The sequence below is a fragment of the Aedes aegypti genome, chromosome 1 (genome assembly GCF_002204515.2).
Source record: "Aedes aegypti strain LVP_AGWG chromosome 1, AaegL5.0 Primary Assembly, whole genome shotgun sequence".
Taxonomy (NCBI): Eukaryota; Metazoa; Arthropoda; class Insecta; order Diptera; family Culicidae; genus Aedes; species Aedes aegypti.
Window position 1 is genome coordinate 64,019,152 of NC_035107.1, and position 14,816 is coordinate 64,033,967.

Here is a 14,816-nt window from a genome sequence, read left to right on the forward strand (position 1 = left end):
CAAACGTGGCTAAAAGGGCTATTGACACTATCGGAAACATGCGAAAGTTTGTCGACGGTGTCAAGAAAGACAAGGTTGAGCCTAAATGCAAATCGTATAGTGATGTTGTGAAATTTTTGAACGATCCCCTAATTTGTGCCAAACTAACATTTTTCCATTCAGTTGCAATGGAAATCGAACCGCTTCTTAGGGAACTTCAAACTGATGACCCAATGGTTCCCTTCTTGTACACTGCGATTTGCCAAGTAATCGTGACTCTATGTAAAAAGTTTATCAAGCCAGATAAATTAGAAAGGTCCGATTTTCTGACTTTTGACGATGTCAAAGATACCGCAAATCAACTGCCAGCGAAAAGCGTTAACCTTGGCTTCGATACCAAGAAAGCTCTGAAGGACGCAAAGGTGAAAGAACTGGATTCTATGAATTTTCGTAACGAATGCAAGACTTGTTTTAAAACAATTGTGTGCAAATTGCTAAAAAAATCGCCAATAACCTACCCTTTGGCGAAAGCGGCCAGTTGCTTGGATCCTTGCCTTATGGTTTCCAATGCCAACATAGCCAAACGCAGAATGGATAAATTACTCTCCCTGATGATTGACTGTGGCAGAATAAGCGGACGAAAAGGTGATTTAGCTGCAATCCAGTATCGCGCTGTGATCAATCAAACAATATTTATTGATTTGTGTAAGAGCTACAACCGCAATCATACTAGGCTGGACCATTTTTGGTATGATGGTCTGGGACAGAAGTACCCTGATTTGTTCGAAATAATAAAAGTTGTGTGCTGCTTGTCGCATGGCAATGTGAACGTTAAGAGGGGCTTCTTTGTGAATTCTGAATGCCTATTTGAAAATATGAAGGAAGAATCTGTTGTAGCTAAACGACAAGTGTACGATGCGATTTCACAGTGTGGTGGGTTGGATAAATTTGAAGTTAACAAGTCACTACTGCTAAAGGTTCGTTACGCTCACTTATTGTATGCTGAGGATCTCGATCGCAAGAAGACGGCAGCTGCTGAAAATGCATCACTGACAGCATTGAAGAAGAAAAACGCCGCTGAAGCTCGAGGGTTAGAGATGCAAAGGAGAAAACTACTGGAAGATGCGCAGAATGAAGCAAACGCACTAACTGAACAAATAAATGTGTTAAAAAAGTGAACGATTAAAAATGTTAATTTTTACGTTATATCTGTAATAAACGAAACCATTGTAATGTTACATATATATCGATAAACTAAAATTTTATTTTATTTCCACTGACATATCTGTATGATATAACATTGTTGTAGAACTGAATTGGCTAAAAACTTTAAGATTTTAGATTTTTCGTATAATATATGTTAACGTTCTGAAAACCTATGGTAAACGGATTTGTATATCGTTATTACTGAACATATGAAAGAATTTACAAATTGTTTAAGGTGAAGATGAATCGAAGCCAAAGTTCAAATTTTCAAGAGCACGGATCTGGAGAACCAAGCATCCGTTTGAGCTGAAAACCTAATCGATTGGTCACCACCAGCTAGTGACCAATCGATTAAGTTTTCAGCTTATACGGAAGTTTGGTTCTCCAGATCCGTGCTCTTGAATATTTGAACTTTGGCTTCGATTCATCTTCACCTTAACAACGCTATGAAGTTAAAGCATTTTATATCTCCCTGTTGTGATGGTTTAACCACAGATAACAGATGTTTATGCTAGAACAAAAATCTTCTGAAAACTTGTGTAAATATTCAAACTGAAACACGTTGAAAACACTAGTGCCGCCACACAACGTATTGCTGCAATCAGCGGTGAATATAAGTATCTTGAAATGTTTCATATTCACCACAGACATCACCATGGGAACTTAGCGATAACAGCGCCACCACGATGTTGCTACTTGTGTTGCCACATAAAATCACCATTAATTTTCTTACACAGTTTTACAATGGAACTTAAACATCTGTTATCTGTGGTTTAACTGTTCATTCATTATCAATCGCCTATGGAGCGCTATAAAAAAATCTGCAAAATTTGTTTTACTAACAAAAACCCTACCATATATGTAACTTTTTAAAGCCTGGAAAAATCTGGAAAAGTCAGGGAAATTTTTCTGGATAATGAATAGACACCCTGATTTGGAACAAGTCATCGCTCGTGTGGCAGAGGGAAACAGCGCCCTATTTGTGTGCGCAATATACCTTCCTCCCAACACTGAACCAACCGACTACGAACAACACGGTAAATGCGTCTCTAGGATTTGTGATCAGATGAGGGATCGCGATCGGACAATAGTGTTAGGCGATTACAACCTTCCACTTTTAAACTGGATTTTCGACGAAGATGTTGGATGCTTTATCCCAACCAACACAGCTTCCGAACAGGAGATTTTGTTACTCGAATCGTTTCTTACAACTGGACTGCAACAAATTAATTATTTGACGAATGTTAACGACAGAATGCTTGATTTGGTTTTTGTGAATGACACTGGGAATTTTGAAATTATTGAGCCTCCCGCGCCGTTAATCAACGAAGATCGGCATCACAAACCCTTTATAGTTCAGCTTGTTGCATTAAACACGACATCGACTAATCGAGAACAGGAATACTTTTACGATTTTCGCCAATGCGATTTTGACGATTTGAATAGGAAAATTTCATCAATTCAATTGGCAGAAATTCTCGCAATCGGAACTGTGGACGACGCTGTGAGCAGATTTTATTTAAATCTGAACACGATCGTTCATCTGAACGTACCGCTTCGAAAACGATATGTGCAAGCAGCGAACAAACGACCCTGGTGGACTGGGGAGCTGCGAAATTTGCGAAATAGATTGAGGAAGACACGAAAGCGTTATTTTCGTTCGAGAAGCGAGGATCAAAAAGCAGTTGTGCGGGAATTAGAGTGCCAATTCAACTCTCTGAACCAAGCATGCTTTAGGTCTTACGTGCTTCGCATCGAAAACGATATGAAGGTAAACCCACAGCATCTATGGAAATATATTCGGCAGCGTAAAACGAGCAACGGAAAAATAATTGTATGTATCTCTTGTACGCAGTATATTGGAATACGGCATCACCGTCTGGGCAGCTTACCATGCTGTTCAAATCGCTCGCCTAGAACGCGTACAGAAAACTTTCCTCCGATTTGCACTTCGTCATCTCCCATGGCGTAACAATCACCATCCCCCTCCTTATGAACAGCGTTGCGCCCTCATAAAGTTGCCTACACTACAGAATCGACGGGAACTTCTTCACCGATTGCTAATATTCGACCTACTCAACAACAACCTTGACTGCTCCGATCTCTTGGAAAGGCTACACTTCAACGCACCGGGAAGGTCGACGAGAAGATTCTATTTCTTCAAAAGAGCTACGCATCGCACCCAGTATGGGCAGAATAACCGTCTAAATATGTGTTGTCAACGTTTTAATGAAGTGTACCACTTGTTTGACTTTAATTTGTCCAAAAATGTGTTTAGATTAAGAATTGGCGCATAAGCTATAGTCTGTACGATAGTTAGTTTTATCGAAGACTTTTACAATAAATCAAATAAATTCATTGAAATCTCAAAAAATGCAATGGAGCAGCTCCATTGGAGCTCTAGGATTTTCGCAAAATTTCTCAACATGTGAAAGATCTGTTCGAACAATCCTTCGTCCATTTCTGTCCTTAGAACTGTATAACTTAGTGTTCGAGACGACACTTGAATGCTACGCGGACACTCGCGGAGATCGCGATTCCACCGACACGACAATATTGCGGGTACTAGAGAAGTCGAGGGGACGAGCTTTCATCCAACGAATTAACCGGCACTGAGTTACTATAACTACAAAAAAATGTATTTCGACCGATAGCGATGTGCGGTACGTCCAGATCGGTGACCGGGTGGAGATAAACCCTCTATTGTCAACTATCACATCTACTGGTGAAGTCGGTGCTGTTGAGGATTGATAGACAAAGGTCTATTGTCCGAGCCCTGACTCAGTACAATCTGCGGTACAATTATATAATACTGTGAAAAAACTGACCTACCACAACTAGGCTCATAATAGGGTGAAACAAACTATTCAAAATTGTAGTAGTGGGATTTTGGTAGTAAGAAGTTGCTACGAATTTATTTTTGCATGTAGATAATCTAATCTGCTACTTAACACTTAGTATAGTTCTCAATGATAGATTTTAGATCGTGGATTTTTCCCTCTAAATCTTGAGACCAGTAAGTGAATTCCGGCGAGCCGTTTCTTCGAAGAGAAGAAATTTTCTTCCATTACTCACCAGCAAGAAAATTTTCCGCGCCGGAATTCGCCTACAGTTGTGATATAAATTCGTACTAAAAACTTATTATTTTCCAACAGATGGCGACACCTGATTGTCTAACTTGCATCAAGAGCATCGATCCCGTTGAAGAATCGCTCACGATATGCGACCATAAGGACGTCCAAAATGCACTGAACAAACATTTCTGGTTCACAGTAAGTAACGTCACTAATCCAATAGCATTTAGACTACTAATCGACCACGTTACATCTTCGTTTCAGGAAAACCAGTACATTCAAAGCACCCTCTGCAAATCATGTTGGCGCCAAATCGAAGACTTCCACCGGTTCTACACTCAGGTGGAGGAACTTCACTCCCATCAGATGTTCTCCCAGATCCAGCTGATGGAAATCAAGGAAGAAGAAGAAGAAGCGGAGATTCCCCAGAGTTTTGAACCGGAACTGGAGGATCCCACGAAAATCGAGGAGGAGGATGGGGAAGATTGTTTCGCTCCGACCAAAGAGGAGGAGGATTCGTCCGAGGAGGAAGGTGAGGTGGACTCCAGGCGTAGATCGCTTCGGTCCGCGAACTCGGCAAGTGGCTCTCAGCAGAGTAAGAAAGTTAAGCGTACAAGGGTGAAGAAGAAAGAGCTGGACGAGGTGCAGGAGTATGTTTCGAAGAACATGGAGCTGAAATGTGATACCTGTTCGGTGGAGTGCAAAACGTTCGATGATCTGCAGAAGCATTCCATGAAGGAGCATCAGAAGCGAGCGACGGTCGTGTGCTGCGATCTGAAACTCGCGATCGCCTATCGATTCGTGGATCACGTCCGGTTCCATTTGAATCCGAATCGATTCAAGTGTCCTCAGTGCACGAAGCGATGCGTTAATAGGGAGTCGTTAAGTAGGCATGTTAGGACGGCTCATTCGCCGGAACCGGAGGAGCTTAAGAAGGAATCGGTAGAGGAGGATGTAGAACGGGAGGAAAAGGTGTTCAATTCAATAGGGACAAAAGGTGAACAGAAGGAATCGAAGGAATCAGACGCTGAAGGAGATGAATCAGTCGAACACAAGGATGATAGAGTGGAGGAAGCTTCAAGTGGTGGCGACGTTGCAAGCGATGATGACGATGACTACAAGCAAGATAACGATTCGAATGAATCAGACAGTTCAGGGGATGATCAAGAGGATGAGGATTCGGAGAATGATGATAGAGATAATGATTCAAATTACCAGGAGGAAGAATTTCAAATTGGCAAACGAACGAGGCTAAAAAAGTCGGAATTGGCAGAAATTCAGGAGTACGTATCGAAGAACATGACGCTGGAATGTGACACCTGCGCAGAGCGCTGCCCAACCTTCAACGATTTGCAGAAACATTCCATGGAGAAGCACGACAAACGCGCAACGGTACGATGCTGCGAGTCGAAACTGGCCAACAGCTACAGATTCGTGGATCACATACGCTTTCACATGAATCCGGATCGCTTCAAATGCTCTCACTGCGAGAAGCAATGTCTCAATCGGGATGCGCTGAGAAGGCATGTCCAGAAGTTCCACACGCCGGAGGACGAGAAGAAGTACCATTGTGAGGTTTGCTTCACAAAGTTCTCCACCCGGAAAGCGTTGATGCGGCACGGAAAGGTTCATGAGGACTTCGACCCGGAGGAAGGAGGCGGCACTAGGAAGCGGAAATTTGTTGAAAGGGCTAAAAGAGACATGGAGAACGAGAAGATGATCGCCGAATTCATCAATCTGGAATGCGATTCGTGCAACAAGAAGTTCGACACGTTCCTAATCCTGCAGAAACACTCGATGCTGGAGCACAAGAAGCTTTCGTACGTGTTCTGCTGTGGTCAGCGGTTCAACAAGAAGCCTCGACTCGTCGACCACGTGCACTTCCATCTTAATCCGACCAAGTTCCAGTGCAAGATCTGCCAAAGAAAACTTCCCCACACCGAATCTCTACGAAGGCACATGGACCGAAACCACTCCGGGGAAGCTAAGACCTTCAAGTGCAGCATCTGTCCGAAGATGTTCACGCACAAGAAGTTCCTCTCGATTCACGAGCGGTGGCACAACCGACGTTGGCACTGCGAAATCTGCGACCGGCGGTTCATCTGCGAGGCCATACTCAAGCAGCACCACAAGTCGGTGCACACCAAAGAGCTGAACTACGTGTGTCACGTGTGCGCCAAAACGTTCCACATCTACTCCACGTACCGGTCGCATCTCGAATCGCACGATGAAACCATCAAGAAGAAACCGCAGAAACCACCGGTCCAGTGCCAGGTGTGCAACGCCTGGACGCCGAAGCTGTCGCACCATATGCGACTGCACTCGGGGACGCGGACGTGCGAACTTTGCGGCCAGGAGTGCAAGAACATCATCGCCTACCGGTACCACATGAAGCACCACGAAACGGGCGACCACATGTGCTCGGTGTGCGGCAAGGGCTTCAAGAAGGAACTCTCGCTTAAGGTAGGTGGGTGGTTACATTCTCAGGGCTGGAGGCAGGTCAGGAGCTTCTTCGCTGATCACTCGAAGGGAAACCTAAGGAATTTTTCTAGAGATTTATCCAGAGATTTCTTTGGGATATTTACACAGACTTCTACTAAAACTCCTGTAGATATTCCCTACAAATTCTCCACAGTATTCGTCCAGAAATCCCTTCAGGAATTTTTCAATGGATGTTAAGAAGAATGAAGGTTAGGTGGTCTCTTTTTAGAGGCTTGATCTATATTTTAATGCAAGTCTCTAAAAAGTCTCTATTTTAAGGGAAGATCTCTTAAGCTTCTTTTCAATAAAATGGTCTCTTAAGTAAACATTTTGATTTCCTCATCGCAGTTAATCCTGGTATAGAATTCTATTGTCTCCAGAGAAACCTTCATAAACTCTTACGCAATTATTCTCGAAAAATTCCTGTTCAGATTCTTCGAGGAAAAACTTCAGGAATTCTCTTAGAGAAGTCTTCAGAGATTTCTTCTGAAATACTTTCATGAGTTAATCCAGGTATCCCTCCAGAAATGTTTTAAAGGAATAACTAAGGGAAATTATCCAGATTTTGTTTAAAGGAAATCAAACGAAACTGCTTTCAGAAGCAGTCTGATTTTTTTCCCAGATATCATTCCAAGATTTTATCACTGATTTCTCCGGTAGTTAGTCTAGCAGATCTTCCAAAGATTATTACAGTTGTGACAAAAAAATGTCCAATGGTTCTACCTAGAGTTTTTTAAGAAATGTGTTAAGGGATTGTTCGAGGAAATCCTACAAGAATTCCTCAGACACGCCGATTTTCCAAGTTCTTGTTCCAATAATTTTTCATATGGGTTCCTCCACGACAGTTTGTCTCAAGATTGGCTAAAAGATTCCTCCTTGGAAAATTTCTCAAAGAATTTCTGGAGAACTTCCTGAAGGAATCTGAGGAGGATTCTCTGGAGTAATTTCTGCAGGCAATTGAAATTTTATAGAAATTCTGGTCGATAACTTTGGAGAAATTCCAAAAAAGTCTCATATTTGAGGAGAAGCTTCATGAATTATTCTATTGATTGTTGCAAAGGTTTTCTCCGAAATAGCTTCAGGAGATGCTCCAGGCATTCCTCCAGAAATTTTTCTAGAGATTTTCCACAAATTCTCTCGGGAATTCGTCCAAAATCTCCTCCATAGATTTTCCAAGGGTTTTTTAAAGGAATTACTTCGGAATATGCTCCACGAATTAAAATTTTCTCATATATGTACTATTCCAAGACTACCTTCCTTCGATTCTTCCGCCGATTTCTCCAGTAGTTGCTCTACCAAATATTTCTACAGAAGTTCTTCCAAGAAAATCCATAGAGATTTATTCTAGATTTTTTGAAGAAATTTGTTAGGGGCTTTTTCCATAAACCCTACGAATTTCTGACGATTTTTCGCACTCGCTCGGGAATTCCTTATTATTCTGAATTCCTTATAAATTTCCCCATATTTTTTTTAGTAATTTCTCTAAAATTGTATCCAAGGATTGCATTTGTAGTTTCAAATATTGTGGTAAAATCTACATGGATTCATCTAAATATAATTTATCATTACACAACAATAAATATTGAAGCAATTATTTCGATCATTTCAACAAAATTTCGTTCCATGGTTTTCATGGAATTCCTTCAGAAATTCATAACGAAACATTATTCAGGGATAGGTACAATCAACTTTTTTTTTTTTTTTTTTTAAATATCTTAGCAATTTATCAAGGGAATCCACCAAGAATTCCTTCCGGGGTGGGGGGTTTCAGAGATCCTTATTGGGATTTCGCCAATGATTTAAAAAAACCCTCCCCCCCTGGATAATTTTTTGGATTTTTTTTTTTTTGAAATTTCTATAAGAACTTCTTGGAGACTTACAGCATGAATCTCTGAAGTATTTTGGAAGGTATCCTTAGGGAAATCTTAAAGAAATTGTAGTCGACAATTTTGGAGGCAATCCTCCAGAGATCAGTGGAAATTGCTGCTTTAATTCCTGAAGGTGTCGAAAATCGTGGCCGAAATTCTAGCGAAAAAGCTATGAAAGAAATGCTGGATACATTTTTGAAGGACCTAGACAACTTCGGGCAAATATTTGGGAAATCAGGAAATTCCTGGAAAATATCTTGAAATAATACATACAGTAGTTTGAGCAATAATATTTGTCATATGACGCGAATAAAAAATAGATGTATCCATAGAAAAATGTCTCTAGTCTCTAGAAAAATTAAGCTCTAGTCTTCTGGTTCATGTTTGGATTACTTTTATTTTCTTGGTTCTTATTTTTTTTTCTTGAATGTGAAAGATGAACTCTTTTATATTCATCTTCGGTCTGTTTTTGTTCTCTTCGTACCAGTCTCTAAAGTTACTTTTAAGAGGATAGGATTTCTCCCGAGAAAATCTTCAAAAGTTTGATCCAGAGTTTTTGAACAAATGCGATAAGGAGTTTTTCGAAGGAAGTCTTGAGAGCTTGATTTTTTATAGAGCTTTTCGAACGATTCCATCAATTACGATGAAATAAACTTCAGGAAATTTTGTAGAAACTCTAGAAAATAGAAAAATATCTACAGTAATCTGAGTAATCAACATGGAATTTTTGCAACATTTAGTATAGTAGTCTCTAAGAGTGCTCGTAAAGGAACCTGGTGTACCTACAACCTGAAAAATCAAAATAAAGAAATGGCTTCCACAGGTTCTGCAAGCATTTTCACATAGTTTTCGAAAAATAACTACGAGATTTTTTCAATGCTTTCACAAAAGATTCCTTCATAAATACACTCAGAAACACTTCTTGGGAGCCCTTTAAAGCTATCTTCAACAGGCTTCCCGAAGAATGTTAGTAGAATTCTTCTGGAATTGCATACAGAAAAACCTTTAACAGTTGAACGTACAGGTATCACTCCTAATTTCCACATGCATTTTTGAGAAAATTCCCATCAGGGATTTTCCCAGGATTTTCTCCAAAATCTTCCCCAGATTCTTACAGGAAATTCCTCCAAAGATTATTTGGAACCATTCCAGCATTTTTTCAGCTGGTTTCTTTAATAATTACACCAGGCATCTTTCAGGGATTCCTACTATATGCTCTAAAGGTTGTTTCAAAAAATTCGTTCTGGTTATTCTCATGATGTTCCTCCAGAATATTACTGGGACTTTGCAGCATTTCATCCAGGGTATACTACTGCTAAAATAATGCTCGAAACAATTTTCCATGAATGCTTCAGACAGTTCATTTGGGGGGTTTCACCCGGAAATGCTACTCAAGAAATATACACATTTCTTCAGTGATCCTGTCCGAGGTTTAACTGGGATTCCTCCAAGATGTTGTCGAGAGTTTCGTTTGATGATTTTCCCACGAATTATTCCAGCTATTCGTCGAAAGAATCCTATATAACTTCTTTCAGAAGTTTCTTCAGAAATCCTTGCATGAGTTCATCAGATATTTCTCAAGAAGTTTACCAGATATCACTTTAGGATTCCCTTTAGAGATATCAGCTGGATTATTTGAGTATTTATTTAAATGTATAAAATTTCCCTCGGTAAATTCGTTGAAAAATTTTGGAAGAATCACTGCAGCAATTTATGAATAAATCTCTGAAGCCCAGGATTAATCACTTGCATAATTCCTGGAGTAAATGTTAAGGTACTGTAAAACATTTCTAAAGGATTTCTTGTAAAGGCAAAATCATATGGAAGAATTATTGGATCTATTCTTGGAGACTGACGACTTCCCTGAAAAAAAAAATAATAATGGGAGGAACCTTTGAAGTAATTTCTGAAGACATATTTAGAAAAAGTAAGTAAAAGTCTAGAGTAATTCCGGATGTATTGTAACGAGGAATCCCCACAAGTCTGCTCTTAGGAATACTTATATAAGGTACCGCGGGGCAAGTGGGTAAATGGGGTAAGTGAAAACAATTGATATATTTTACTGAATATGTGAATTAACGTTTTAAACTCATGCGTAAACCTTTGAGGCCATTTAGAACATTACGATAGGTAAGAGATTTCTGAGATTTTTTAGCCATTATTGCATAATAGAGCAAAGAATTGTTAAACTGTCAACTGTTACTCCGTAACAAGTTGGCGACGTACAATCTTATTTTAATATTTTCAGTGGAAAAAAGTTGCGGAAAATAATTTCCTGTACCACTTCTTAGTTGTCTTCTGTGACAGTTTCAAACTGCAATAAAAAAAGTTTTAGAATTAATTCGACGTAGACCTAAAAATAACTAAATTTAAACACCGTCAATTTTCTTCTCAGGTGGGGCAAGTGAAAAGTTTATCATTAGAGATTGAATTTGTGTTTTCTCTTTAAGTATCCATAAGTAAACATGGTTCGCAATTATCATAGAAAAACATAACGTGCTGATAATTCAAGAAACACTATACTCAAGCGTTAAAAGTTATTAGAAATCATGGAACTTCTCTAAAAGATGTTGCTAAACATTACAATATTAATATGTCTACTTCGGGCAGCCAATTAAAAGGAAGACGTTGACTGAAAAGTTGCAATATTAGAGAACACACGGAAATCTCGTGGAATGTATATGTAAAGCTAGTTTAAAACATAAAAATGATGGAATAGGTCTATCCACATAAAAAAAATTCTAAATACTTTGTTGAACGATTCCGTTTGATTTCTCCCGAAGAGTTATCCGACGCCATACCCGACTTTCTTAAAAACAAATAACGAGCGGTGGAAATTCAGAGAGCAGAAATGCAGTTGCTGTCCCATAATGTAAGAACTAACATTGGAAATGTTGCAGTTATAATGTTGTCGAATCATTTCAACGAACATAACTGAACAGAAGAAAATTCAAGTGAAAAGAATAAAATTTTCTTTGTTTACATGTTATTTATGTTATTATTGTTCATTGGGACGCCTTAACAAATGTTAAAGCTAATAGAAATCGTGAATATAACTGTTTGTTTTTGAATTTATTGTTCAAAACGACAAACTTTTCACTTGCCCCAAAAGTGGGGTAAAGTAAAGAGACATTTTACAAAAACTTTTTCTGTATTTTTTTCTTAAATTTTGCATTAAAATCAATTTCAGCATACTGCTTGTATTTGGTGGGAGTCAAACTAAAAAATATACACGACCTCATTTGTTTCAATTTGAAGTCTCTAGAATTTGAAGAATCTCAACTATGCGAATTCCATTACCCACTTGCCCCACGGTACCTTAATCCCAATAAAATTACTCTTGGAATATTATCTGATTCCAATTTGGTCTAATTGTCTCTATTTAATTCCTGAATGTTTTATTTTTGGTTTTTGTTCGGTCTTCTTTTGCAGACATGTAGTCTCTCAAGTTTCTATTTTTTTAGACACTCAACCGCTACCAGCCCAGCTCTAGAGATTATTCCAGGAAATTAAGTGGGTAGCAGCTCCTCTTCAATAAATTGGATTCCATATTAAGATCCTTCATTATTTTTTTGCTAGGAATTACTCTTGCTGATCTTCAGTTCTACTCTTGCAGTTCTTGCAAATAATTCTCGAGTTATTTTTTAAGTAAAATTCCAATGGATTCTTTTTAATTTTACTTCACGTTATACACCAGCAGATACTAGAGCAATCACTCTGTTCATTCTTACACAAATTTCTTCATGGATTTAGTTAGATGTTTTTGAAGGCATGCCTTCAAACGTTCCTACAGGATATTATCACGGAATTCATCAGGGATTACTGCAGGGTTTGTTTCAGGACTATCCCCCGTTGTTTCAGGAATTTATAAAATATTTTATAAATAAATATCCTCGTCAATTCCGTATACAATTCCTTGAGAACTTCGTTGGGTAATTTCTTGAAAAAATTATGGAAAACTTCCTGAATAAATCTTAAGAGAAATACAAATCTGTGTAGTTATTTGTAAAGCTATCGTTAGATAAATTCCTGTATGAAACCTCACAGAAATCCTGAATGACAAATTTGGCAGAAATTCTAATAAATCAGAGGTGGCATCTTTGGAGAATTTACTGCTTGGAGATTCTTGAAGATGTCCCAAACGGAAATCTTGGACGAAAACCTAGCGAAATCAACGGAAGAATCACTGGATGAAATCCTGGAAAACTTGGAATTTTCGTGAGAAATTTGTGAAACAATCTTCGGAGAAAATTATGATAGAATCTTCGGAGTAATTTCCTTCAAAAAATCCAAGTTGAATTCTTGAAGGTGTCTTAAAATAAATTCATGGTGGAAATCCTTAAAAGGGACAGTGAAGAATTAATTCATGGAGTCCCTGAAGAAGTCTTTTTAGAGTAATACCTGAAGGAAACTTTGGGCAAACATGTGAATTAATTTCTGACTAAATTCCTGAAAAAATCTTAAATGTCTGTAATCTGTAATGTCACAAGAATTAGAAATTTCAACAACAAAAAATGGGAATGTTTCTATTTTCAAGCTCTCTTAGAAAGATTCCATAACTCTTCAATATTCCATCCACAGGAACACATGGCGTCGCACACCGGAGTAACGCTGTACAGTTGTGACTTTTGCGATCGTACGTTCAACTCCAACGCCAATCGAGCGGCCCATCGCAAGAAGATGCACCCGCAGCAGTGGCTCGAGGATAAGCTGAAGAAGAAACTGGCACGGTACGGTGGAACACTGCCACCGGAGGCCATGACGGTGTAAGGTGCAACGTTGGGTAAACGTGACGGTAAATGAATCTATTTTGTAAATAATCGCTTGAAAAGTTTCCGTTATGATCAAGGGTTTGAAGAAGCCAGCGTTGGACGATGTATTCTACGAGTGGAGTAAGTTGAGATATCTCGGTCTCGTACCGCGAGGTGACAAGACTCGATTCAAATGAGAAGAATCTCCGTTTCAGTCGTTCGGGTCGAATTTTGTCAAGTCGAGAAGAGATTACTCGAAATTTTTCAGCTCACTCCACTCGTAGAATTATCCCAAAAGTCTCGTTGAGGCTAGGTTTAAAATTAAGTTAAAAAGAATGCAGCGCGGCATTGATGCTGCTGCAGGGAATACATCAAAATGAAACCTTATATTTTCCGGGATAAGAATCGTCGCTTGGAAGAGGTAAAGTATGGAACAGATAACGCGCAAATTTTACAAGGAACTCAACGCATCTAGCAATGGCTTCGTGGCGCGAGCCAATAAGGAAGTAGGTATCTTGACGAATGATCGTAAGGAGATTGAAAGATGAAAGTAGTACTATGATGAACACCAGAATAGCGTAGAGGCTGGGGTTATACCAAGATGGCATGGGGTATTTATAAAGGTACGGCCTCTGTAACATTGGTAGCTGACTAATAGTTTATTCAGATAAAAAAGGCGGTTTAAACTAAATTTTAGTTGAACGATCCGTTATTCAGCTTTCAATATTACTAGGAGGCGGACAAGAGCGTTGTGCCGATTCCACGTTGAGTGAAGCTAAAAATGTTACCTATCAAACAACTTGAGAACGACAAAGTTAAGATGAATTAAGGCCGAACTGCATATTTTGGTTACGTATTTATTTTGCATTGTTTTCTGGTTTATAATATTAAGCACATTCAAAGGAGTTTCTAGGAAAAATCATTGAGATTCTTGGAAAGTGTTTAGAAGAGTACTGAGGGAGGGATCCCTAGTAAGTGTCTCGATGAGATGCTTTTTGAATTTCTATTAAGATTCATGACACTTTTTGATGACATCTTTTCAATATTCCTAAATGAAATCGAGGCGTTAATTGACCAGTTACTTTAAAGTTCTTTGGAAAATCACTGAAAAGAATTAGTACTTTGCAAAAAGATGTTTAGCGGTTTGTATAAATTAGTTTCGGCGATTTTTTCTAGAAGTTTTGTGCGATTGGAGAAAAACTGTGCTAGAAGATTTTTATGAACTTTCTAATGATAGTCTGGACACATCCATTAAGAATTGCTTTTTGGCGGATTCGTGGAGAAGTCTTGTTTGGATTACTAACTTGACTAATCTGTGATCTATAACAAAGTGCTAGTGAGGTCCCAGACGAGATTTTGTATGAGTTTCTACAGATATACAGTTAATATTATTTTCAATTCTCAGCGTATTCCTTATGAGATCCTTAATAAATTCATGAAAAGCTTTTTCATGGATG

At 38.8% G+C, this 14,816-nt stretch overlaps 1 protein-coding gene across 1 annotated transcript in view; it reads left to right on the forward strand.

The window, feature by feature from the left end:
- The window catches only part of LOC5570752 (transcription factor grauzone), a 33,622-nt gene extending 20,194 nt beyond the window's left edge, over nt 1-13,428 (forward strand). Inside the window, exons 2-4 of the mRNA XM_001659291.2 lie at nt 4,341-4,457; nt 4,524-6,722; nt 13,190-13,428. Of these exons, the coding sequence (XP_001659341.2) occupies nt 4,341-4,457; nt 4,524-6,722; nt 13,190-13,378 (2,505 nt within the window). The 3' untranslated portion in view covers nt 13,379-13,428. The remainder of the gene's footprint in view (nt 1-4,340; nt 4,458-4,523; nt 6,723-13,189) is intronic.
- Nucleotides 13,429-14,816: the final 1,388 nt, after the last annotated feature.